Source organism: Hyaena hyaena, unplaced genomic scaffold (genome assembly GCF_003009895.1).
Source record: "Hyaena hyaena isolate Hyena2069 unplaced genomic scaffold, ASM300989v1 scaffold_279, whole genome shotgun sequence".
NCBI lineage: Eukaryota > Metazoa > Chordata > Mammalia > Carnivora > Hyaenidae > Hyaena > Hyaena hyaena.
In genome coordinates, this window is record NW_024080910.1 from 1,627,364 (window position 1) to 1,654,258 (window position 26,895).

The following is a 26,895-nucleotide window of genomic DNA, read 5'->3' on the forward strand; positions in this document are numbered from 1 at the left end:
CAAATTTCTGTAGCCTTCTCTAAGGCTATTCGTGCTTAATCATTTTTCTGCCCAATAACCAAGAGGATATTGTGCTCCCACTAGTAACATTTTTTAAATGTATTTTAATTTTTGAGAGAGAGAGAGAGAGCACCCACAAGCAGGGGAGTGGGGCAGAGAGACAGAGAGAGAGCGAAAGAGACAGAAAGAGAGAGAGAGAGAGAGAGAAAATCTTAAGCAGGCTCCATGTAGGGCTCAATCCCATGACCCTGGGATCATGACCTGAGCCAAAATAAGAGTTGCGTGCTCAACTGACTGAAACACCCAGGCATCCCAACTTTTTAAAATAAAATTTTTTGATGCTTTGATTTTTGAGAGAGAGACAGAGAGACAGAGTATGAGCAGGGGAGGGGCAGAGAGAGAGAGAGAAGGAGACACAGAATCCGAGGCAGGCTCCAGGCTCCGATCTGTCAGCACAGAGCCCAATACGGGGCTCAAACTCATGAACTGCGAAATCATTACCCGAGTTGAAGTCCGACGCTTAACTGACTGAGCCACACAGGCACACACAGGTGCCCCACCCCCAACTTTTTTTTTTTTTTTTAACAGAGAGAGCATGTGCACAGACAAGTAGGAGAGGGGCAGAGAGAGGAAGACAGAGAATCTGAAGCAGGCTCCAGGCTGTCAGCACAACACCCATGAACTGTGAGATCATGACCTGAGCCGAAGTTGGATGCTCAACTGACAATGCCACCCAGGCATTGATCACTATAGCAGACATTCTTATTTTGATCTATGGATAGGATGCATTATAAGAATAGTCAAGTGGCCTTTTAAAACTACACCCTCATTCCCCCCCTTTCTGATGGCTACCAATGCACTCACCAAGGGGAGGGATTGAGTGGGAACAAGATTAAAACCACCTACTACTGCTTTCCTAACCTCTTTTATAAGAATAAGAATTTGGATATTTAACAGTAGTGTCCCAAATTGAATTCTAAGAGAAGTTACTCTGTGGTTTTTGAAATATCTTTTCTGTTGTTTCCTATGGTGATAAACATTTTCAGGTCTCAATCTACTTCTCAGCAGGAACTACACATAGTTTAATGAGATGAATATTATGATGGTCTCCCTACTGAGAAAATCTCTATGCCATTCTGAAAGGATCTGAAGTTAAGAAAGGTAATGAAGTTTTAGGAAAGAGTTTTAGTGTTGTCAACATTCAAATTCCTTAGAGAAAAAAATTAGTATTTAATTCAGTGACCGAAAACAAACAAAAAATGCCTGTTCCTTTACTAACCCATGTATCTCTACTTTTCTAATATAATTTATTTTACTTTTTTAAAAAATGTTTATTTTTGAGACAGAGACAGAGCAGGAGTGTGGGAGGGACACAGAGAGAGGGAGACACAGAATCTGAAGCAGGCTCCAGGCTGCCAGCTAGAAGCCCTTCATGGGGTTTGAACTCACAAACTGCAAGATCATGACCTGAGTTGAAGTCTGACGCTCAACTGACAGAGCCACCCAGGAACCTCTTATTTTACTTTTTATTTGTTTATTTTTGACAGAGATAGATAGATAGATAGAGAGAGAGAGAGAGAGAATCTCAAGCAGACTCCATGCCCATTGTGGAGCCGGACACAGGACTTGATCTTAGGAAAGTGAGATCATGACCTGAGCTGAAATCAAGAGTTAAAAATGCTCAACCAACTGAGCCACCCAGATGCCCCAACATATTTTTTAAAAGAAAATACTGTATGTAACTCTGGAAGGGAAACTAGGCTAAATGAGTAAATTACAACAAAATAAGGCATGCTAGCTTGACAACTGCATGCAATAATCCAGATTTTCCCAAAGTGTGGCATAGAAGATCATTTTAAAGAATCAATACATTTACTTTAATGGTCACTAATATGACACAAGTAACTCATCAAAACTGTGAAGTCATATATCATTGTTTAAGGCAAGATTAAAGCAGGAGGAATTCACACAGACTTCTTATAGGCCTTATGTTCAAAATGGTCTTGTTGAGCCCTGAGTAACTAAACATTGTGACTTTTTTTTAAACAACTGCTTTGAGATATAATCCACATACCACAAAATTTATCCTTTTAAAGTATACAATTCAATTGCACAAGGTTATACAACCATTACCACCATCTAATTCCAGAGCATCTTCATCACTCTAAAAAAGCCCATAACCATTAGTAGTTATTCCCACTCCCTGCTGGCCCCTGGCAACAGCTAATCTACTTTATGTCCCTATGGATTTGACCATTCTGGACACTTCAGAGAAATTAAATCATACAGTATGTGTCCTTTTGTGTTGGGCTTCTTTCACTTGTTTTCAAGTTTCATCTGTGTTAGCATGTATCAGTACTTCACTTCTTTTTATGGCCAAATAACAGTCCCTCATATGGACATGCTACATTTTGTTCGCCCATACCAATCGATGGACATTTGGGTTGTTTCCACTTTTTAGTGAAAATAAGTAATGTTGCTATGAACATCTATGTATGAGTTTTTGTGTGGACATATTTTCAATTTTCTTGGGTATATACCTAAGAATAGAATCAATGGGTCATATGGTAGCTCTACATTAGCCTACTGAGAAACTGAAAAACTATTTTCCAAAGTGGTTGCATCATTTTATAATCCCATTAAGCAATATATAAGGCTCTGATTTCTCCACATCTTTGTCAACACTTTACTATTTTTGTAAATTATTATACCTGTCTTAGTGTGTGATCTAATTGTAGTTTTGATTTGCATTTCCCTAATGACTAGTGATGGCAACTAATTCTTTTGTTAAAATGCATGGTACAGATAACACATATGTCTAGTGTCAAATCACATACTACATTTTTTGGGGCATTATGACGTGCTTTATTTTTTATTTATTTATTTTTTTAATGTTTTATTTATTTCTAGGAGAGAGAGAGAGACAGCGTGAGCAGGGGAGGGTCAGAGAGAGAGGGAGTCACAGACTGAAACAGGCTCCAGGCTCCGAGCTGGCAGTCAGCACAGAGCCCGACGCGGGGCTCGAGCCCACGAACCGCGAGATCATGACCTAAGCGAAAGTCGGACGCTTAACCGACTAAGCCACCCAGGCGCCCCTGACGTGCTTTATTTTTAAATTTCTTCAATGTTTGTTTATTACTGAGAGAGAATGAGAGATAGAGCATGAATGGGGGAGGGGGAGAGAAAGAGAGGGAGGGAGGGAGACACAGAATCTGAAGCAGGTTCCAGGCTCTGAGCTGTCAGCACAAAGCCCACTGTGGGGCTCAAACTCACAAACTGTGAGATCATGACCTGAGCCGAAGTCGGACGCTTAATCGACTGAGCCACCCAGGCGCCCCATGACATGCTTTTTTATCCTCTGCTACTGTCTGGAGTGGGTGTGGTTATTATGAGCTCCTTCTTCCATTTTAGCTCCTATCTTGGTTAACCTCCCCAAAAGCTATGCTCTTTGTCTATTAGCCTGTTATCTTCTTTCTCCTACAAAGCCTATACTCTCCACTTCATCTCCAAGGCCTGGTCCTTATCAGGTTCCTGCTCCCACCTGGACAAACATACTCAGCTTTCCTTCACACAGCCTTGCCCTCATCCTAGCAGCTTCCATCAGCCCTACCTCTGTAAACTTCAGCCTTTCCCTCTCTCTCAATTCCCTCTTCTGTTTCCCAGTCTCACATTCCACACTTCCAAAGTCCTTCCTAATTTTTCCACATTCTAAAACCACCTCTCCCTTTGACTCCAGTCTCCTCTCTGGCTCTCCCGTCCTCTCCATGTTCCTCCTTCCTAACATGCCTAGGCTACAAGCCCTCCAGACCTACTTCTTCACCTATGCTTTGCCCTGGCACTATTAAATGTTATCCCATTCTCTTTCACTAATCCTCAGTTTCTCACTGTAGTCTGCAGTTTGCCATTTGATTTGTGAGTAAAAGCAATGACAGAAGAAAACCTTTCCAGCTGAAGAGCTGTGATCATGAATTTTATGTGTCAGCTTGACTGGAACACATATACTGGGTTTCCCAGGTATATGGTCAAACATTATTCTGGGTGTCTGTGAGGGGGTTTCACCATGACTTTAACATATGAATTTGTGGGCTGAGTAAAGCAAATTGCCTTATCAATCAAAGTGAAGACCCAAGAGAACAAAAAAGGCTGAGTAAGAGGGAATTTATTTGTCGATTCCATTGGAATATTGGTCTAGTCCTGCCCTGGGACTAGAACTACATCATCAGCTCTCCTGGGCCTCCCACTAGCCAACGACAGATCTTGGGCCTTCCCAGCCTCCATTACCATGTGAGCCAATACTTCATAACAAATCATATTTCCTAACACATATTGCTATGGCATATTTAAATTTTTAAGAGTTTGTTTGAGCAAAACTTAATTCAAATTGGGCAGTGCCAAACCAAATGTGGTTAACAGAGCATTCCACTGAGAGGAGCTAGTGGAGACTTTTATAGTGAACAAGTGGAAGCAAAGCAAGGAAATTATCTGATTGGCTACAGCTTAGACTCTAGTTGGCTCTTTGTGATTGGTTTAGATTTCATAACCTTGAGACATTTACAAGCTTAGATTTTGGTTTGCTTATATAGGGTGTATACATATACGTGTGCGCGCACGCACACACACACGTTCTGTTGGCTCTATTTCTCTGGAGAATCTAATATAGGTGCTCAAGCCATAGAAACCCCTTAACTCACAAATAGGAAAATAAGCAAAATTCATGCAGAGGAATTTAGGTTGGGTCCAGTGAACAAAAAAGAGAAAATGACTATTCGTGTAGGAGTTACACTTATTAATAGTACAATAGCACTAAACAAGACAAATAGAAATAGGGAGCGTATAAAAGTCAAGAGACTACAAAAATAAGGTCTGCATGGATTCCTGCCTGAGGAAATGCAAATGAAATGGAAAATTTAAAGGAAATATCAAAGAAAAAAAATAAAAGAAAAAGAAATAGAAAATTTAATTCCAGCGTTCCACTCTAAAAGTAGAATAGGGTCAGACAGAAACACTATAATTAATAAAGGAAACTAGGTTTTTGGTTTATTTCTTTATATTTCGGCATGCAGGAGAGGTCTGATGGAGAAGATGATTAATTCAATTTTGGACATGTGGCATTTGAGGTGATGGCAGACATCCAGGTACAGATGACAATCTTAAAAGATGAAATGGACAGAAGCTTCCTAAAATTAATTTAGGCTTCTACCATCCCACAGCAACATTTTATGCTCACCAAATATATCCCTTGTCTTATTCAAGGGCATCACTTGGCATTGAGCACGAAAGTAACTGGCTATTGAACCACGGTTCTATCATGCAGTTAGTTTCAGCTCTACCACCAAAATCTTCAAATATCTCCCAAACTAATGTTATTCATATAATCTACTAAGAACTTCCTTCCTCTCCAAAGTGATGTAAATTTGGGCAATCACACATGCTGATCATTTACACTGTGATAAAAGGAAGCCAACAGACAAAAAGTATCATAAATACTCAGGATTCAAGCCACAAGATCACTAACCCCCTTAAATCCTCCTAGAAGTAGGACTACGTCCTATGTAAGTCTGGTCTGGAGGGCACTCACTCACCAGTCTGCTAAAGACTTGGGTTTCTTCCTAACACAGCCACTACATCTGTCACCATAAGCCCCTCTGTTAAAGGGGCTAAGAGGACAGAAATAAGAGCTTAGTCAGAGGGAAAACTTAATTCCACAATATGGTTAAAAATTAAGGTAGCATAACTTGAAACCAGTAAAGGCTGTTGCCCCAATACATACACATACCCTATTACCACTGAAGCAAAGATCCAAAATCTCAAAGATCTCAAATCCAACATCTCAAAAAGCCTTGAAATTATGGTCCTCCTACTTACTGTCCCAATAGGCAGAAGACGACAAGTGGTTAAGCAGTGACAATATCCAAAGAGCACACCATTACACAGTGTAAGCTCTAACTTTCTGCTATGCTTATAATAAAAAAGATTTTCTTATTACCATATAGTACCATAAATCTAATAATGCCTTTTTTAAATGCTGTGGGAAAGTGTCTCTGCTAATCTGAGGATTCTCGATTTGTGTTCAAATGGCAGGAAGAGCTCTTTTCTAATAATTTATATTAGGTTACCATCTTTCTTACTTTTTTACACCCTTAAAAGTCTGTGGCTAATTACTGAAAAAGCTATAAATGCAGATTAATTTTTCCCCTATTCCCAGAAAGTATACATTTTAGCAGGCTGTGTTTTTCCCAAATGGTCACAATTTCCCATCCCACATGCTCTTCTGCAATATGACCTTGCCAGTCCCTCACCAAGGAGTCCAATTCTCTCAAATCTAGGCTGGTTTTAATGATTCACTTGTAACCAACAGAATGTGGCAAAAGTGATAATGAATGACTTCAGAGCCTAGATCTGTAGAAGCCTTGCAGCTTCTTCCTCAGTCTCTGGAAGACTCAGGCTGCCATGCTATGAAAAGCTAACTCTACATGGAGAGGGCATGTAGGTCCTTTACTCAACTGTCCCGGCTGAGCCCAGCCTTCAAGTCACCCCAGTCCAGGCACAAGGTGAAAAAAAGAAGTCATCTTGCAAGTAGATTCTCCAACGCCAGCTGTTTCGACTCCCAGCTGAACAAATCACACTCATCCATTCTAGTTTTCCCATCTGGTTTAGACATTAAGGACCAGAAAGACCTGCCCTTCTGTCTCTTCTCTGAAATCTTAACCCAAGAATTTGTGAGAATAAAATGGTGGTTGTTTTATGCAAAATTTTTGGGTGGTGTGAAAGGCAGCAATGGATAACCAGAGCAGCAGCAAGTAACTGGAATATGGATGTTGGTTAATGTGGCCAACCCCTCACTTTAGTGACCATATTCTACATCTTCCTTCCCCTTCATGTTACTGAAACTTTCATCCTCAAATTTTTTTTGTCAATTTTGTTAATTTCTCCATTTACTTTGAAGTTCAACTTTAGAAACCATCATACCCAATAAAATAAATTCCTACTGCTTGATTTCCAGCTTATTGGTTTTAAAGTCTTATTTCTAACATTCTTTCCACTTACTAGACTTAGTCTTTTTCACCCCTTTATTGCAATTTATGTTTGAATTAGGTCATGTCTAAAGACATAATTAGCTGAAGCAAGGTTTTGTGCACCCAACTATAACCATAATAAATACACATTCTGTCAAGCATAAGAATTATTCAGCACTTATCGTAAACAAAGAACTATCCAGTACTTCAGGTCTTACCATTATAAATGCTTTGTTACTGAGTTAGCTATACTGAATTCTATATATCTACTCTCATCCGCAAGTCTTATTTTGCCAGTAAAAGCTTGTTTTACTGTTTAACAAAAAGACTATCCTTGTTTAATATATAATATTAATATGAACTATTCAAAACATTGAATTTTTATAAATATAGTCTATTTTATAACTTGTTATTATATTTAATAAGTATAAATTGGTCACTCACAAACTGTAGCATAAAAAAATCAAGCTCTTCTTTTTTCTTTTTAAATTCCCCCCCTTTTTTAATTTAAATTTTAGTTAGTTAACATACAGTGCAATATTGGTTTCAGGAGTAGAATTTAGTGATTTATCACTTGCATACAACACCCAGTGCTCATCACAAGTGCCCTTCTTAGTACCTATCACTCATCTAGCCCATCTCCTACCCACCTACCTCTATATGTTCCCCACAAGAGACTCATTTCAGACCTAAAGGCACAGGCAGATTGGAAGTGAGGGGATGGAGAACCAGGTATCATACTAATGGATGTCAAAAGAAAGCCAAGGTAGCAATACCTATATCAGACAAACTAGGTTTTAAAACAAAGACTGTAACAAGAGATGAAGAAGGGCCTTATATCATAATTAAGGGGTCTATCCACCAAGAAGATCCAATAATTATAAATATTTATGACCCCAACGTGGAAGAACCCAAATATATAAATAAATTAATCACAAACATAAAGAAACTCATTGATGATAATAATACAGTAACAGTAGGGGACCTTAACACCCCACTTACAGCAATGGACAAATCACCTAAGCAGAAAATGAATAAGGATACAATAGCTTTGAATGACACACTGGACCAGGTGGGCTTAACAGATATATTCAGAATATTTTATCCTAAAGCAGCAGAATATACATTCTTTTCTAGTGCACACGGAACATTCTCCAGAATAGGTCACATACTGGGTCACGAATCGGCCCTCAATAAGTACAAAAAGATCAAGATCATAACATGCATATTTTCAGATCACAATGCTATGAAATGTGAAGTCAACCACAAGAAAAAAATTGAAAAGCCCTCAAATACATTAAGGTTAAAGAACATCCTACTAAAGAATGGATGGGTTAACTAGGGAGTTAAAGAAGAATTTTTTTTAAAAAAATGCATGGAAGCAAATGAAAATGAACACACAGCAGTCCAAAATGTGTGGCATGCAGCAAAGGCAGTCCTAAGAGGTAAGTATATTCCAATGGAGGCTTTTCTCAAGAAGAAAGGTCCCAAATACAGAACTTGATTTTCTTTATAAATCGTCAACTACTTGGCAGAGAACAACTTAGTCCTGTTGTTTCTAAGTGTTTAGTCACTTCTAATTCAAGTTTAGACTTTGCAGAAGATATTCAGTTAAAACCAGATATTATCATCCCAGTTACAATCGGAAGCTCTTTCCCCTGGACCTCGCTTGCGTTGTCCAAGCATTCTCATCTAGTGTTCCTTCCGTTTTCACCCCACTCAGCTGGGCCCTTCTAGGGGCGCTTATATGGACATTCTGCTTTCTTACTGACATATATAGGGTGAACAAGTGGCACATCTGCCCAATATTATCCTCTTGCTGGTCTGGAAAGTGTAATGGAAAAACAATGGGCAAGACAGTGATGGCAGTAATAGTGCAAGCTAGTCTGCAACAGATAAAGAACAAAGTGAAGCAAGAAAGGGCTGATGAATAGAAAGAAAATGAAGAGACAAAAGAACCATAGGGGCTGGAGAAGGATAAAATGTGAAAAAGGAAGGGAGAGCTGAAAGGCTAAGTCCATTGATGTAATCAACAAATCTTTCAGAGTGCCATTATTTGGTTTTTTTGGAGTTGACTGAGAGAAAAATGTGTCAAGTAGCTTGAGTAAAGGTAAAGATCACAGGATCTGCAAAGGTCAAGAACTGTGAGACAGTTGTTAAATGGGTCACCCATGGAGAGAGACTCTCTGCTAGCACAGGAAGCAACAAAGAGAGAGGTGCAGGAAGAAGAGACAGTTGGCCTACACCTCAAGAACTGTATTTACAGAAGAGTCTAGGAGTAATGGTTGACAGGTTGAAATGAGAGCTAGAAGAAAGATGTCTCCACATGTTCGGTTGATGAAATGTGTGAAAATGAGTAGTGGTCACCTACAAAGGCAGCGGGAAAAGCAGTATCCTCTGGAGAGAGCCAGATTTTCAAGTAAAGCAAGCAGACAAGAGTATTTGATGATGAGATACGGCTGCAGAGAAGTCTGTTCAACAAGGAGCAAGAGTACTAGAGAGCAAGTATAAAAACCCAACAAGCATCCAGGAAAAGCAAGCACACAATTGCCTGAGGATAAGCTAGGTGACCCAGGGACCTCCATTTGGAGCCAGGGCCCAGGGACAGAGATATGAGGTAAGATAGAATGATCCGGCTTGAAGCTTCCATATGTGCTCTGATCTTATCATTCTGAACCCAACAGACGATAGATTTTACATAGGATTCCCAGTGTGTTAGAGACAGGTAACCAGGGTTAGCCTTACTTACAAATGTCTAACTTTGAGAAAGTTACCTTAAACATCTCCTAAGCCTTAGGTTTTTTTCCCCTGTAAAGTGAAGAGAATAATATCCAGTTGATGAAGTTAAAATGATGAAACAGAATAATGTATCTAAAATGCTTAACACAGTGCCTGACACACAGTATTGTAGAACACATTTTTCAATTTAATTGTTTGCTTATTGATATGGTCCTTCCAAGAACTGGTAACCAGGTGTGCATGGGATAAGCCGGCTTAGATCCGCTGTCTCCCATCTTGTGGTAAAAACAGTTGTGCTCAGTAGAGGAAATGAAAGGATTGGAAGGCTCTTAATGATCTGGCCAGAGTTTCACTCAGGTAACATGAAACATGAAGAGGGTTGCCAAATACTGCTTTGTTTCAGGTATGTCCTTGTACAACTGTTAGATTGCAAGGTCCTGAAGGATAAGATCCTTGACCCATTTGTGTCCTCCACAGTGTCTAGCATTTATTAGACACTCAAAATGCTACTGTATGACGACCCGCATAGGAATATAGTAAAACAGGCAAAGTTCCATATCTCAGACATGGAATTCCAGAGGTTATATTTGGCACAATATCTCTTCTTTTGTCAAATAACTTCTATGCTAGTTTTCTAAAAGATGTTCAGATTTTATAAAATGTGATTTTCAGGTTTAACCTTTAAATGTTTTGTTCAACAAAAAGGTAAAAACCTGAAAATATAGCCATATACCTAGTAAACAAAATACTGGTATTTTTATTCATGTTATTATTTTAAGAATGACAAGCTATGCAGAAATTTCATATAAACAAATTAATAATCAAGTTAGAAAAGACAGTTTGATCAAATAATTCACAAATATCACATTTCTCTTAAAAATTCTAGTTTCTTGTTTGATATTTATTGAAGACCTATGAGTTTCTAGTTGCTAATAAGAAAACTTAAGCAAAATAAGATTCTGCATTCTAAGACAATATATTCCACCTTATTTAGCCATATGACTACAGAACAGCTGCAAGCTAAATTCCAGTATCTATCTTCACCCCCCTGGTTCCTCCACCACTGCCCATATTATTATACTCTTTGCAATTCCAGAGTCAATAATTAAATATCAGATCAAACACCTACCACCCACCCACACAAATAAAACTAATTCTTAACATCCTCAGAACCCCATATCTGTCACTCTCAGCCACAGACACAGATTCTCTTCCAACAGAAGCCATATCCCAGCCTGCACCTAACTCATTATGGGATATGGAAGAGATTTGGGCATTCACCTAGCTACTCAATGCTGCCTTCTAAAAAGGGTAACATGGCACAGTCAGACAACTGTTCCATTATTTATCTTTATCACTGTACCTGCCTCAGGACACTAATAAACCAGCCTCCAAGTCACTGCCCACATTTAGTATATATTTAGGCATGGGACTCATAAATTTCCCTCCTATCCCAAATGTTATTACCTTTGGAGATTTCAAAAATGATGTAGAATCAGGATGCCTGGGGGGCTCAGTCAGTTAAGCATACAGCTTCAGCTCAGGTCATGATCTCATGGTTCTTGGGTTCAAGCTCTGCATCGGGCTCTCTGCTGATAGCTCAGAGCCTGGAGCCTGCTTCAGAGTCCCATGTGTGTGTGTGCGTGCGTGTGTGTGTGTGTGTGTGTGTGTGTCTGCCCCTCACCCACTCATGCTGTCTCTCCCTCTCTCTTTCAAAAACAAACATTTTAAAAAAATTTTTAAATTCATGTAGAATCTAAAAGACCATACTTACAGTTCTTTGAGATTCCTAACTCTAACAACTGTCACTCACCTATAAACATTCTCAAGACTGAATCTCATTTTAACTTGTTCCACCTCAAAAATAGCCCCCTCTCATGTTATAACTCCCTCAACTTCTGGGCATTATCTATAGTCACACCAATGGTTCTCTCAATTCCTAAAATTTCCATAATCTATCAGCTCCATCCTAACTCCACTTCCTTCTCCATGGAGCATGCAGCCTAACGGTAGATTAACCAAACTATTATCTACTAAAGTTCTTTCTTTTTTTTTTCATTAAAAATATTTTTTAATGTTTTTATTTATTTTTGAGAGAGAGACACACACAGAGTATGAGTGGAGGAGGGGCAGAGAGAGAGGAAGACACAGAATCTGAAGCAGGCTCCGGATTCTGAGCTGTCACCACAGAGCCTGATATGGGGCCTGAACTCGTGAACCATGAGATCATGACCTTAGCCAAAGTTGGATGCTTAACTCTTAACTGACTGAGCCACCCAGGCACCTCTATTAAAGTTCTTTAACTCTTTTAACCACAGTCCTTCTGTTATACCCATCAGTCAAAACAAAGATTCTGGATTAATCATTTGAGAACTGCCTTCTTCTTTTCTTCTACATTTGGTGAACAATGGTTCTCTCCACAGGATTCCATAGGACTTACAGAAAACTGTGGCACATTTAAATTGAGACCAAATACCACATCTAATTTCCTCCGGAGACAACACATCTCACTGGATCCTTTCACTTGTCTCTGGTCAATGATTTTCTCCTCCTTCCCCAAGCAACTATACTAAATATTTTCTATTCTGCTTAAGGTCCCAATCACTCATGATTTTAATTACCACCTATATGCTAATGACTTTTAAATTTTATTTCTAGTATTGATCTCTCCTTTTGGCTTAAAATAAATATCCAAATGTTTGTTAACTACTTCTACTTGAATATACATGGCTATCTTAAACTGTGAACTCATTATCTCTCTCCCATCAATTGTTTCTCTCTTGGGGTAACCAGCCTCTAAAATGGCTCTCACTGATCTTTGTCTCCCAATATTCAAATCTTTGCGTAGATGGCTGGTTGGTGTAACCAAATAAAATATGGCAAAAGTGGTGATATGTCACTCTATGATTATATTATGCAAAGACTATAGCTTCCATCTTGGCCTCTTTCTCCAATCCCAATGGATCACTTGCTGTGGAGAGGCCCACGTGGTGAAGGACTAAAGTCTCCTGCTAACATCCATAGGAGTGAACTAAAATATGAAACCTCCAGCCCCAGTCAACTCTTCAGTTTGACTATAATCTCATGAGAGCCAGAACCACCCAGCTAACTGACACCTACATTCCTGTACCTCAGAAACTGTGAGATATAAATGTTTATTGTTTTAACCTGCTAAATTTGAGGGTAACTTGTTACACAGAAATAGATGTTCTTCCCATATTCCTATCTCACTTGACATTAATATCTAGTCACTCAATCATTAACATTTATTCATGTGATGAGAGACCTATTATCCTTAATCTTCCACTACACCAGATCATCATGAAGTCCTGACAAGTTTACTTCCTGTTTCTTAAATCTACCCCTGAAGATTTTCCAAATCTCTTTGCTCTTTCTACTACCACAGTCCTAACCCAGACCTTCATAATCTCTCATCAATACTACATTCCAATACTCTCCCAATTAGGTTTTTTTTCCCCCATCTGTCCCTGTCAAGAGTGAGCTATTTAAGATGCAGAGAAACAGCATATACATAAGAGTTAAGTTGGCAGGACCAGGAGAATGTTCTCTCAAGGAATGAATGACCCCAGTATCTTTACAGACAAGTAAGTGAAATTTGATAGTCTTGACCATTTTAGTAAAATAGAAAGAAAGCAGCTTATCTACATGATGTGTATAGATTAAGAGAAGAAGCAACGGTGGGCAATTCAGGGATATAATAACCTAAAACAGTGCACCAACACTGTGTGATCAGGTAGAACTAGATCACATGACACTGCACAGAGCTACCAATGTCCAAGCCTTAGTTTCACCTAGCTGCTATACCAATTTGTCACAAAGCTAGTGGCTTAAAGCAACATACGTTTATTAATCTTATAATTCTGGAGGTCTCAAAAGAGTTTCACTGGGCTAAAATCTGGAGGCTCTTGGGGATAATTCATTTCCTTGCCTTTTACAGCTCCTAGAGGCCACCTGTATTCTTTGGCTCATGGCAACCTTCCATCTTCAAAGTCAGCAATGGGCTGGCCAAGTCGTTCTCACATCCCATCACTCTGGCACTGACTCACCTACATCCCTCTTTCACTCAGAAGGATTCTTCTGACTATACTGGCCCCATTCAAGTAAAGGATAATCTCTCCATGTCAAGATCCTTCACTTAGTCACATCTACAAATATAAAGTAGCATACTCAAAGATACCAGAGATTGGGCTGTAGACACTTTTGGGGGTAAGGAAGAGAAGGGTGGCATTAGTCTGCCACAGTTCAGTTCCAAAATTTCTCTGGCAATGCTCCACAATCCAGAAACAGAGAAAACAAAGAGCAAAGGTGATTCAGGATTGGAATGAAAGATATGCAGGATCAAGGGGACAATATTAAAATGACAGACTTGGCTTCAGTTCAAAGTCTTACTTTTTCTAGGCCAGTTAACTTAACTCTTTTAAAACCACAGAGTACTCTTATCTGGGCTCCTTTTTCACCAGTGTTTTCTGATAATCACCAGGAGACTGGGACAAGAAAGTACAGATAAATATGAACATACTCTACTATTAACAACATTGAAAATACACATATTCTAGGTCATTTAAGAAAGGTATAGGTCATGATTAAGAAAAAACAATAAGTCTAATTATCTGCCAAAATATTCTATATTTGAATAGTTTAAGTTTTCTGTACAGTGTATAAAGTTAATTCAGAAACTTCCAACCAAATGTGCTGAATTCCACAGAGTATAAGATTTGTAGTTATCTTTAGATACTTAGACAAAGGCTTTTAACAAAAACAACTCCCACACTGACAATTTATGCTGAGAAGGAAGTAACTGCAAACATATTTTAAACAAACAACGAATATAAAAAAAGACTTTAATTAAAATAAGTCAACGTTATATTTTCAAATGTTTTACTCCTTGCCATGGAATATTTTTTATATCTTATTCCTTTTTCTGACCTAGAGTAAATGTGGTAGATTCAAGTCAGATTTTGAAGATCACAGTTTATATACAAGGAGAATATCTGGGTGCAATTTTGTCCCCCGTTTATGATTATAGGGTGGCTACTAGGTGACTGGCAACTCACACAAAAGAGGAGTATTCCTGCTCCCACTATCCTTTCATAATGGGTGCTTAGAGAGATAATAAAAGTCAAAGTCACACTCATGTGAGGGTGTTCAGGGTGTTAATAAGAGTTACAGTCACACAAGCCCATAAGAGCAGTGGAAAATCCAGGGCAGGGGCTAAGTAAACAGCAGATGCAGTTCTGTATCCATTCTTAGATACAGTAGATGCTCATCATTTGTGGATTCCATATTTCCAAGTTTGTTGACTTGCTAAAATTTATATGTAACCTCACAATCTAACACTCACAGTTTGTTGCATAATCTTCATTCACACTTGAGTTATAGCACTGTTGCCCTATGAATTCACTGTTAATGAATCAATTAGATGTATTTTTAAAAATTGTTTTTAATGTTTATTTCTGAGAGAGAGAGAGAGAGAGAGAGCGAGCGAGCCAGACAGAGCATGGTGGGCGGGGGGCTGGGCAGAGAGAGAGGGAGACACAGAATCTGAAGCAGGCTCCAGGCTCTGAGCTGTCAGCAGGGGCTCAAACTCATGAACCACAAAATCGTAACCTGAGCTGAAGTTGGATGCTTAACCAACTGAGCCACCCAGGTGCCCCAATAGGGTGCCATTAAACAGAAACACACATAAAACAAGGCTATGTGTTGATTGGTTGATGAAAATGTGACCAGAGGGTGTTAGGAACATAACCCTGTATTCCCCCTAGAACGTAACTTGAAAGAAAATAACCATCTCAAAATAATGAGTAACAACTCTATTTTATTTGCTGCTAAACCTTTACTTTTGATAGTGGTGGTCCTTAATAATGTAGAATATATCTCCATCAAAAGAGAAAATATATACAAAAACATACTTATTAAAACTTGTCAGCAAATGCTTAACCAAGGGGTAGGGGCCTGGAAAACGGGTAGAAATTGAAACTTACGGACCTCCTCTCCTACACAAATTATCCCATTTAATCTTTACAATAGTTCTGTGAGATAGGCTTTGTTATTCTCATTTTACAGTTGAGGAGACTGAGGCTCTAACAGGTTAAAACTTATTAAAGGTCAAACACTAATACATGGTGAACCTGAAATTCAAACTGGGGTCTGTCAAACCCACTGAATCACACCTTTGACCTATAATGATGGGCACTGCCACCTCACTGACCCATATGGCTATGGGACTATGGCTCTCTGGCCTAATACAGTCCCATTAACTCCTGGATTTCAGAAAACTGAAATTCCCCTTACAAGTCCCCTACCTCCTGGACAAATATGTTATATATTGGTAATCAGAGAATGTGTTGCTGTTATTCTTCATATTATTATTAAAAACCTTATTAAAGACAACATTGAAAGGCACTAGGTTAGTTTATCTAAGAAAATAAGATATATAAATTCTACCCAAAACAAACCAAAAAGTTGCCCACAATTAAGCATTTAAAATTGTCAGATTAAATTAATCTGGTGATTAAAATGTTCACCTACTTCATTCTGGTCATATTTTCTCACAGATCTGTTGGAAAAAATTAAAAAATATATATAGTCCTAAAGGGGAATGATAAGTGAATAATATTAAATAATCAATAGTGCCTAGCATAGCATCTTTCATGGACTAGTTGTTCAACAAAAGTTTACCAACCATATGGATCTATATGCTCTATTTTAGTCATATTTAAGTAAATCTTTGGGGGTGCCTGGATGGCTCAGTCAGTTAACTGATGACTCCATTTCAGCTCAGGTCATCATCTCACAGTTTGAGTTTGAGCTCCATGTCAGGCTCTGAGCTGATAGCATGGAGCCTGCATGGGATTCTTGCTCTCCCTCTCTCTCTCAAGATGAATAAATAAACTTAAAAAAAAAAAGATTTATATGGATCTCCTTGTGTTACTTTGGGTAGACCATTATATCAAACATACATATAAACATACACACACACACACACACACACCCTGCTTCCCCTCACAATTGCATACACTTTGTTTTTAAAGTGTTTCACTAGGCAAAACATCTAAGAATAAGGATAAGATACTATTTAGTGTTTCAGTTATGAAGTGTTTTCTGAAAGAGATGAAATTCTGTTACTACTGTGCTTAAGGAGGAACACGATGAAAAATGCAAATACCTGTGAGCACACAGACACACATTCAGCAAAATAAACTAAATCTTCTTAACCAGAAAGTCAATGTCTAGAATTTGTGTATACTCAAAACTTTGCACTTCACTTTATGAGAGAAACAGGGCAAATAAAAAAAGAAGTAACAGAATTTATTCAGAAATAAAATTTCAGGGGCACCTGGGTGGGTCAATGGGTTAAGCATCTGACTTTTGATTTTGGCTCAGGTCATGCTGTCATGGTGATGAGATGGAGCCCCAAGGCAGCCTCCATGCTGAGCATGGAGTCTGCTTAGATTCTCTCTCTTCCCTCTGTCCCTCTCCCTGTTCTCTCTCTCTCAAGAATAAAATTTTTTTTTAAATAAAGAAATAAAATTTCATTATTTGCCATAAGATTAGTATAGGTTTAGCCGAATCTTCTATGCATATACTGATGATTGTAACACTGATTGAGAGGTAATAAAGGACTCTGTGGAACTTATGAAGGGTACGGTTTAAATGTAAATATATTATTTTGGAAGATAGAAATTTATTAATCCCTATGGCAACTTCTAGTTAGTTAAAATAACTCCTTCTCCAATAATTTTGAATAGGGGTTTATCTTAATATTTTACTAAAATTGTGAATTTGAGAGATAACTTAAATATTAGCAGTATACTATGTAATCCAAATTTTCAGTTTTAAATCTTAAAATAGAGATGGTACATATAAATAAGGAAATACAGATTCATAATTTTTAGAAGTCATCAAAAATACTATCTTCTCGGGGCACCTGGGTGGCTCAGTTGGTTAGGTGTCCAGCTTTGGCTCAGATCATGGTCTCATGGTTCATGAGTTTGAGTCCCACACTGGGCTGCTGTCAGTGCAGAAAGCCCACTTTGAATCTTTTGTCTCCCTTTCTCTCTTTGCTCCTCCTCTGCTTGTGTTCTCTCTCTCAAAAATAAACACTAAAAAAATACTATATCCTTTATAATAAATTAGGTGGCACATTAGGACTTGAGTCTAAATTGTCCAAATTCCAAGTATTCTGGTCAATCACGTCTTTTGTTTTTCCATCTACTATGGGTCCTTGGTAGTTTCAACCTCCCTTTATATCTCAACATGAAAGTAAACGATGTAGGACAAAAATTTACATATTCAACTTCACTAATTTTGTACATTCTCCTTAAGGTTTAGTAGGAAAGATTTAATCAATAATGAAATAAGTTTGAAACCTACAAATGACAGTGCTCACTGTTGTAGTTTAACAGAAAGTTAATAACAAGTTTAATTTCTAAAATATTTGCTTTGGTCTCAAATGTTAAGTATACCAAAATACTGATATAATTAGCAATCCCCAAACTGCAAAGACTGGTGTTTCCAAAATTCATTTTTATATATTAATTGATTGGCACTCAGAAACGATTTTCAGTATTTCAAAGAAGTGGTAAGTTCACAGTTCTATCTAAAAAAGCCTCTGTGGCTCGGATCACAGTTGGGATATAAAATATAACTTTGACAGTAATATTTCCTCACATCAAACTACCATTTTTAACATTGTTTTTATTTACCAAAAGAAAAAAAAAATCCTGAATTAAGTTAGCAATGGTCTCCCATCTTTCCTCAGGTGTTTATCTCCAAAATGGACTGAGGGGGATACCAATTCTGACAGAATTACTTAATGTCCTTCTCACTCATAAGTAGTCTACAAAATAGAAACTTCCAGTGCTGAGAAAACAAGTATGGCATTACAAACTTTCATTATTCACATCAATCCCATCTCATGGCATAATATTCAAGTTTATTTGAATGCTCAAAGATTAGAAACTTTGTAGATCTCCCAAGATAAACAGAAAGGACAGAACGTTAGTTTTTTTTTTTTTATTCCTGTCCCCACTCCAATTACCTTCTATTGTCATTCAGAAGCTAAATGCTGTACAGACCCAACTTATTCTGCATTCTCACCTGAAATTTATGACACACAACATTTTCAGAAATACTAATAATTTTGAAAATTAAAATATAGGGATTTACTTACTAATTCAATTAAAATGACCAGACTGCTTCACTAACATTTTGTTGAACCACTTAAGAGGTTGGCAATTAAAAGACTGCAGATAAGTTTCATAAACAAATAAATAACACAGAAAGAGGGATTAAGAAGAAAAACTGGTAAACCTCCAACTTCTTGCCTTCAGGAATGAGACCTAAGCAACAATTCAATTAAGAAAGCAACCAGCCTAAGAAAAAAATTTAAAATAACCCCCTAGTAGTAACTTTGACACCAAGTACGACAGTCTCCAAATCCAAGTAATTAAAACATTTTTTAAAACTGGAATGACTAAAGCTGTTAATAAAAACATACAAATATTATGACATTTATCTGAGAATACATAAAATAGCTCTGTTACAAATTTCTCAAAGCCACAGTTACACACTGTACAATCTGTAAATCCAGAGAGACGGCACATCACATGGGCTCACTGTCTCCAGAAATCTGTGATTAAGGGGCGGCTGGGTGGCTCAGTTGGTTAAGTGTCTGACTTTGGCTCAGGTCATGATCTCACAGTTCGTGGGTTCAAGCCCTGCGTCGGGCTCTGTGCTGACAGCTAGCTCAGAGCCGGGAGCCTGTTTCAGATTCTGTCTCTCTGTCTCTCTCTCTCTCTCTCAGAAATAAATAAAACATTAAAAAAAAAAAAATCTGTGATTGAGATGGTAAACACAACATGGTTCCAACATGAGAAAACCACCACCAAAACAAAACCTCCCCAGCTTCTTAGGAAATAAATGAGGAGTATTAGAAAGAATGAGGATACAAGGAAAAGAGACCTGCTAGCACAGCTACCCTTCTCTATGGTTCGTGTTCAGGTTCCGCCAGGGGCACTCTGTACAATCTTCAAATGACTTTGGCCCTCAAATTCCACACCTATGGTCAAAATCTGTGGTTTCTTCCAGCTCTAAACTTTTTAACTCTGAAGGCAGTCCCTTTATCAAGGTTTGGACAACTGATAAATAGTATATCAAGTTTTTGTGCCCATTAGGAAAATACAAGAAGACAATTCAAACCACTCAATTATGGCTAAAAGATTATGCCCAAGCTACCACATAATAGAATGGCAAAGATGCAATGAAGCAAGAGAGGGGGAAAAAATATCCTGCATTTGGTATGTGCTAAACTAAAACAACCCAAATCATAACCCAAACTGTATATTATCATGAAACATTATCTAGGTAATTCAAACAAACTAGTGAAACATGGGTTGTATTTAACGTACAGAAAATAGGATTGTCTGAAAATTTCACTAGTGTGTTGGCACATTCTGGTTTTGGATACAGTAAAAGTACTTAGTATTAAATGATTGATGAGACTGTTTTTTTTATTCTCTAAGAATCCGGTATCAATGATCTACCAGACAATTTTGAAATGACAAATAATATTTATATTTTAAACAAGATGCTTTACATTTTTACTTTTGCATCAAAAATATGACTATATTATGAAATAATATAGCTTTTGAAGCAGTTTAAGGGGAATCCAATAAACATGTAAATATTTAAAAGTACTGTAAGTCTACTGAAATGATCTAGCATTAGCCTAGAACAGCAGATACAGTCCTCAAAAATGTTTACAGTAGAGTATAACAAAATTACTTGCTACAGCATCATCACCCTCACAACCATCATCTTCAATAAATATTTATTAAGCTTTTATACTATGTGCAAAGTATTCATATTAAGGTTGCTTGAAAAAATAGTCTCTACAGCTGAGGAAATTACAGTCAATTAAAGAAACAACATTTATTTAAAAAAAATTTTTTTTACATTTATTTATTTTTGAGAGACAGAGTAAGACATAGCGTGAGCAGGGGAGGGGTAGAGAGAGAAGGAGACACAGAATCTGAAGCAGGCTCCAGACTCTGAACAAGCATTCAGCACAGAGCCTGATGCCAGGCTCAAACCCACGAACCGTGAGATCATGACCTGAGCCAAAGTCTGTGCTTAACTGACTGAACCATTCAGGCGCCCCTGAACAAGGCAAATTTATAAGCACACTAAACGTTATTTCACAAATCTGTTTTATTAAGTATGAACAGGAAGTACAGACAATAAATGTTACAGTAATTCAGAGTAAGGCAAGACTAACAAGCCTAGGTTGGTCAGGGCAGTGGGGGCAGAGAGGGACGGGATGTAAGCTAGGTACTAAAAGAAGACTTTTAAGAAGGACTTGACTGGGGCGCCTGGGTGGTTCAGTTGGGTAAGCATCCAACTTCGGCTCAGGTCATCATCTCATGGTTCCTGGGTTAGAGCCCCGCGTCAGGCTCTTTGCTGACAGCTCAGAGCCTGGAGCCTGCTTCGGATTCTGTGTCTCCCTCTTTCTCTGACCCTCCCTGGCTCATGCTGTCTCTCTCTCTCTCAAAAATAAATAAAACATTAAAAAAATAAAAAAAAGATTTGACTAAGCACAGAAAACACAAACTATTCCTGCTCTTTGGAAACTTATACCATAGGTTATTCTAGTTATGTCAGTAAGTGATAATTAGACTGAACTGTATCAAAAACATAATCAACTAAGGAGGCACTGGATGAGCAGCTAACATAACATATTAAAAGGAAAGTTTCTATTGAGAAGCAAAGACAATCAACATTCCAAAGGAGGTGTCAGAATAGTCTCAAACTTGAAGAAAAAAAAAAGTGAGAGGGGGCAGTCTAAAGAGAGAAGTGTTGAGATGTGCTATCTCCTATACCCAACGTGACAGAAGCCTCAAAGAGGTCAGAGAACAGGATTTTGGAGGAGGTTTCCTTGGGGAGAGCTACAGAAACAAGCGTCCTTGCCTTCAAGATAGAGGACAGATGATTGTCACTTATCTAAAGCCTAGGGGAAAGGGTTTTAATGGGACCACTTGAAGACCTTAATAGGTCTCAAGCACTCAGAATAATATACTGAAGGGGCATCTGATTCATGCTTGGAAAATGTAAATGATGAGAAACTGGATGAAGAGGCATGTGAGAGTAAATGAGAGATGGCTGAATTAGGACCACCATCAGTCTGTCTGGACAAAGAATGAACACTCTCTACAGCACTCCTTATGGAGTAAGCTGGGGTGGGGTCACCTAGGTGTATCCAAGCGGGTTACCTGAAGCTTGAACAGATCTCAGCAAAATAAACATGAAGGCCCTGCAACATCCAAGAGGCTGAGGAAGGAGTAAGTAACCAGCCAGAATACAGATGCATTCTCACTGTCAAGCAATCTGAGGTGAGGAATCCTGAGCAATGGAGGTAGGAGGTGGAAGATGCAGGAGTGAAGAATGAGCTTTAAATGTGTGCCAAGTCTACAACAGCACTGAAGCTAGATCTGCAAGCACAATTCAAGTGAAGTTTACTACTAGTCTTTCCTCTCTTCCCTTCTTCCTTTTCCAATGGTGGTGGGAAGGTGGAGGGGGTGTTAAATCAGCAACAGCAAGACAAAGCAAGAGTAGAAAAGCCCAGGCAGAAGAAAAAAGTCATGATGCCCCACTTTCCAATTATTGGCTTCCCCCTTGCAGTAGGCAGAGCTGGGAATAGGCATGGGGGAGAAGCACAGTCCTTATTTTAGGTTTGGTTTGTTGGTAGTGAACATTTTAATAATCAAATTGAGACCTCTGCAATTAGTTACTGAAGGACAGCTTGTATTATCTAAAAGCAACTAGAAAAGTCAAGTTTATTATCTACAGGCAGATGAGCCAGCCTCATAAACTGAATGGGACAGTGAGTAACACATAATAAAGCTGTTTGATAATTACATTACATATATTGCTTTTCGCCCTAATACAATAAAGCAGCAACACAGTGGAGAGTAGGGAAGCACACAAATGTTATCTTATTAAACATAACTCTACCCACCCAGCTTCTCTGCCTATCCTAAGATGGTTCAGCCATTAACAGTCCCAGAAACCTGCCATAACAGGACTCAAAAATCTAAAAGTGATTCTTAAAATTTGCTGGAGTAGCCTGAATATAACAGATTCACTTTAAAAGGCAGAGACTGTGTCTTGCTCTGTGCTATATCTCTAATGCTTAGCAAAGTGCCCTTTACATAAAAGGTGCTTAAAAAACTACTGTTCTTTCTAGGAGATGGCTGCTATGTTAGGTTCTAAGGAAATAGAATCTGAATATGTCTGCAGCTGAGCTGGCTTTTTAGTTAAAAATATATTGAGTCTTACTATGTACAAAATTATAATACAGATTACTTTCATACTTATCCTTTTATAACTAGTCAAGTATTTGGAAAATGCATGTATTTTCAATACTGTACTACAACAATACAGAATACTTGTGAAAATTTAAACTCGGCTATTCAAATAGAATTAATGTATATATTTTTAAAATATTTAGCAGAAAACTCTCTAAAGAAATACAATATAGCTATTAACTGCAAAATAGTTTAATTTAAAAAGAGAAGAGTATTTTAAAAATATATTAGCCAGTATTTTATTAATACTCCGTTGGCATAGATTCTCTCTTTTCAGTGACAGCCTGAATTAAGAACCTACTATCTTAGAGAGTTATAGTATCATCATCCCTCTTTTAAAGATTAGGAAACTGAGGCTCAGAATTTAATGACTTGCCCAAGGTCATATTACTAGTAATCAGTATAGCTGGAGTTTTAATTCAAGAAAGTCAGATTTCCAAGCCACACTAACTATAATGCTGAAGAGCTGAGTACTACTCTTTCCAAAAGACATAAAATCCGATTTTAATGATTATAATGTCTAACTCTGAAATATATGCTAAGCTTCCAAGCTACCTCTACTAGTGTGAATTAATAAACTCTTCCTGAGTGAAAATTCTATGTAGCAGATACCAGTAAAGTTTCTAACAATATATATTTTAATCATGATATCATTCTGATAGTATAATATTTACAGGAAGTATTTGTGACTGTAAAATTTGACAGTTTCCAAAATGGTACATAAGGGATCCATGTCTTACTGTATGTTTCAGGACCTAAAGGGTGTTGGCTCCAACAGAATCCCATTTTCTGATTATTTCATTGTCACATCTTATTTTAATAACAAAAGCAAGAGACAGGGGTGGGACAGATATTCCAGAATAAGTCAGTGCTTCTCAACAGGAGGAGAGTCCCCCCACTTGCCGGGGACATTCGGCAATGTCTAAAGACATGGTCATTGTCGTGATAGTGTGTGCAGGTGGGGTGTGCTCCTGGAGTCTACTAGGTAGCACCAGGAATGCTGTTAAACATCCTATAATACACAGAACAGCCCTGCCTGCCGCTACCAAAGAATTAGCCAATCCAAAATGTCAACAATGCCAAGGCTGAGAAACTCTAGTATAAGGGATTAAATGTCCGAGGCACTTAATAGAGGAGGTGGTGTGAGTGTTTAGAGACTGTAACCATAAACACTAAATCAGAGTCCAAGTAACACTCAGTAAAGATTAATAGCACTCGAGCCTTGAGGAGCACTGGTATGGGAGTAATCAGAGAAGGTGATAGCAGCTTCTATCAATACTCTCAACTTTAACAGTTGTGCTATTTTTTTTCTGATAAAAGAACAGAAAATTGAAAAAGCATAAGTAAATAGAAAAGTAGTTTACTGGAAAGATGAGAAACTTATAAAACTGTACACAGTTCCACTACCAACTTGTTTCTATTACGTACATCAGGAACCTAGAGGATTACAATCTCAATTAAGAACAATGGGTGTTGTGGACACACCATAAGAAAATCCAGAATAAATAAATATCCATATGCTTCATTTTGAACATCAGTATTCTGAAGACCAAACATGATTTCAGGAAACCCGGCTTGGAGCTTCCAATCGTATAAATGCCCTGAATGTATACTATTATTTCTTCCTGGGCCATCTTCTTCTGAATATGGGGATCATCTGTCACAAGATTAAGACTAAAAACTGGGTACATAGCAAGCTCTGAGACAGAGTGGACCTAACACAAAAACCAAAAACCAAAATTTTCCCCAGTGTTGCCTTGCTTTGCGTGGCTGAGTTTTACCATCATGTTCTTGCTCCTTCTTCCTTTGCTCTTCATGGGAGCCTTCCTTCTTCAGTCCTACCATATTAGTTTTCTTTCTACCCTCAGTCATATTTCTTCACCAAAATCTTTTTACCCTCTTTTCATTCCCATTTCACTTCCATTTCCTTTCTTCCAGCTCTCTTACTCCAGCCTCTCCAGGGTGCCAACTAGGACTGGAATTATATGATGGGAAGTTGGGAGTTGAAAGAGTCAGACTTACCTATCAGCAAACACCCATGATACCCATCTCTCTTCATCATACCCACACTACTAACAATTGGTTAGCCAACTCAGCTTAAACATATTAAGATCACTTCTACTAACTTTGTGAAACCACGAATCACTTGTTCTCATTAATGGGTATTGAAAGATTGCTCATGATATCTAAACTGAGCAATAGAATCTATCTGAATTGCTCTTGCTTCACAGGTATCAACTCCTCATTATTAACATTAACTAGAAAAAAGCTCACCGTCCTAAACTACAGTCGGCCAAATTTGCAGGCTTATGCACTTTAAAAATTGTCTTTTGATAGACTGAAACATTTAACTAAGTACAGACACATGATTCATCTAACAAGCCTTGTTTGACATTCTGTCAGGATAAGGCATGACTCATTAAATCCCCAAAATGGCACGCAAGGTGTGTTTTACCCTCCTACATTGCTCAGGTTTATTCTCCTAAGTATGTATCCAAGTACGTATCCAATAGAAGATACTGATTAATTGGGAAGATTCCGGGTCTTGTTGGGTAAATACGGTACTGTACTTCATACAGTAGTATAGAGGCTCGTGAAGTCTGGGCAGATGCATAAGAGCAAAACTAAAGTGATTTATTATTGTGCAATAATGGAAGTAGATCCTAATTGTTCTGTGCCGGCTTATCCCCAAAGGGCAGCGGGGTGCGAGTCCCATACACCCAGCCGTGCGGTTGAGTTATCTAGTTTAAATGAACGTCCCCGGCGTTCCACCGAAGTTTGAACGGTTCTTGGAGCTTAGTCTCTGGCTGTTGCTTCCTGAAAGGAGCCCCCTTGAACTCGCCCCGGGCGCCGGGCTCGCAGCCTCCCTGCCTGGCAGCTGAGCTCGTCGTGGCCCACATTGGGTCCCCGCGGTGCTGACCTCGCCACCGCGCTCTTACCTTGGTGAGCTGGGCGATTTTCTTGCTCATTTTCAGGTGTAGGTCCTGGTTATAGTCCATGCTGTGCCCCGCCTGCTGCGCGGCGGCCGGAGAGGGCGCGAATTTGGCCGCCCCGGCCGCCGAGCCGCCGTAATGGTGCTGCTGCCAGCTCATGCCCGGGGTCGCCATCTTCCCGATAGACCCCGGCCGGGGCACCCGTCCTAGCGCTCCGGGGGCGGGCCGCGGAGCAACAGCGTCTGGGAGGCAGGCGCCCGGACGGTCGCTTGCGGACCCGAACCCTGGCGTTTGACAGCTGCGGCCTCAGGCGCTCTCCGGCCCACGACCACCCCCCACCCCCCGTCACTCCCGTCCAGGGACGGGGCAGCCCGGCCGGCTCGAGGCCACGGGCGACACTGGCGCGGGGCAGACGCCCGGGCTCCGGCGGCGGCGGTCCCGGGCCCGGCCCGCTCTGGCCGGCTCTTCAGCCGACGCCTGGAGGGGGTGTCGTGGGCAACGCGGCCCCGCAAGTCCCGCTCCCACCCGGAACAAGGGACCCAGCAAGACGGCCGCCGCCGGGGCTGCAGAGGGAGGAGGAGACGGGGCGGGCTGGCGCGGGGGGAGGCGGGGACATGGAGGAGGACGCGGGAGCTGCGGAGCAGCCGTTACCAGGGCGCGCAGCCCGCGGAGCGCGCGGGGACGACGACGTCATTCTCCGCAGCCAAGCCCCGCCCCGCGCCGCCGCCGCCGCCGCCGCCGCCAGCCCCGCAGCCTCGCAGCCTCGCAGCTGGTGAAAGGCCTCTCGGGAGCGCCCGCCGAGACCCGCCGCCAGGTGCTTCA

General features: G+C 39.5%; 1 protein-coding gene across 7 annotated transcripts in view; it reads right to left on the reverse strand.

Annotated features, from left to right (window-relative positions):
* Positions 1–26,368, reverse strand: part of FAM184A (family with sequence similarity 184 member A) — a 121,911-nt gene extending 95,543 nt beyond the window's left edge. For all 7 annotated transcript variants that reach the window (XM_039246051.1, XM_039246048.1, XM_039246045.1 and 4 more), the window contains exon 1: positions 26,080–26,368. In XM_039246051.1, the coding sequence (XP_039101982.1) occupies positions 26,080–26,247 (168 nt within the window). In that variant the 5' untranslated portion in view covers positions 26,248–26,368. The remainder of the gene's footprint in view (positions 1–26,079) is intronic.
* Between the last annotated feature and the right edge of the window lie 527 nt (positions 26,369–26,895).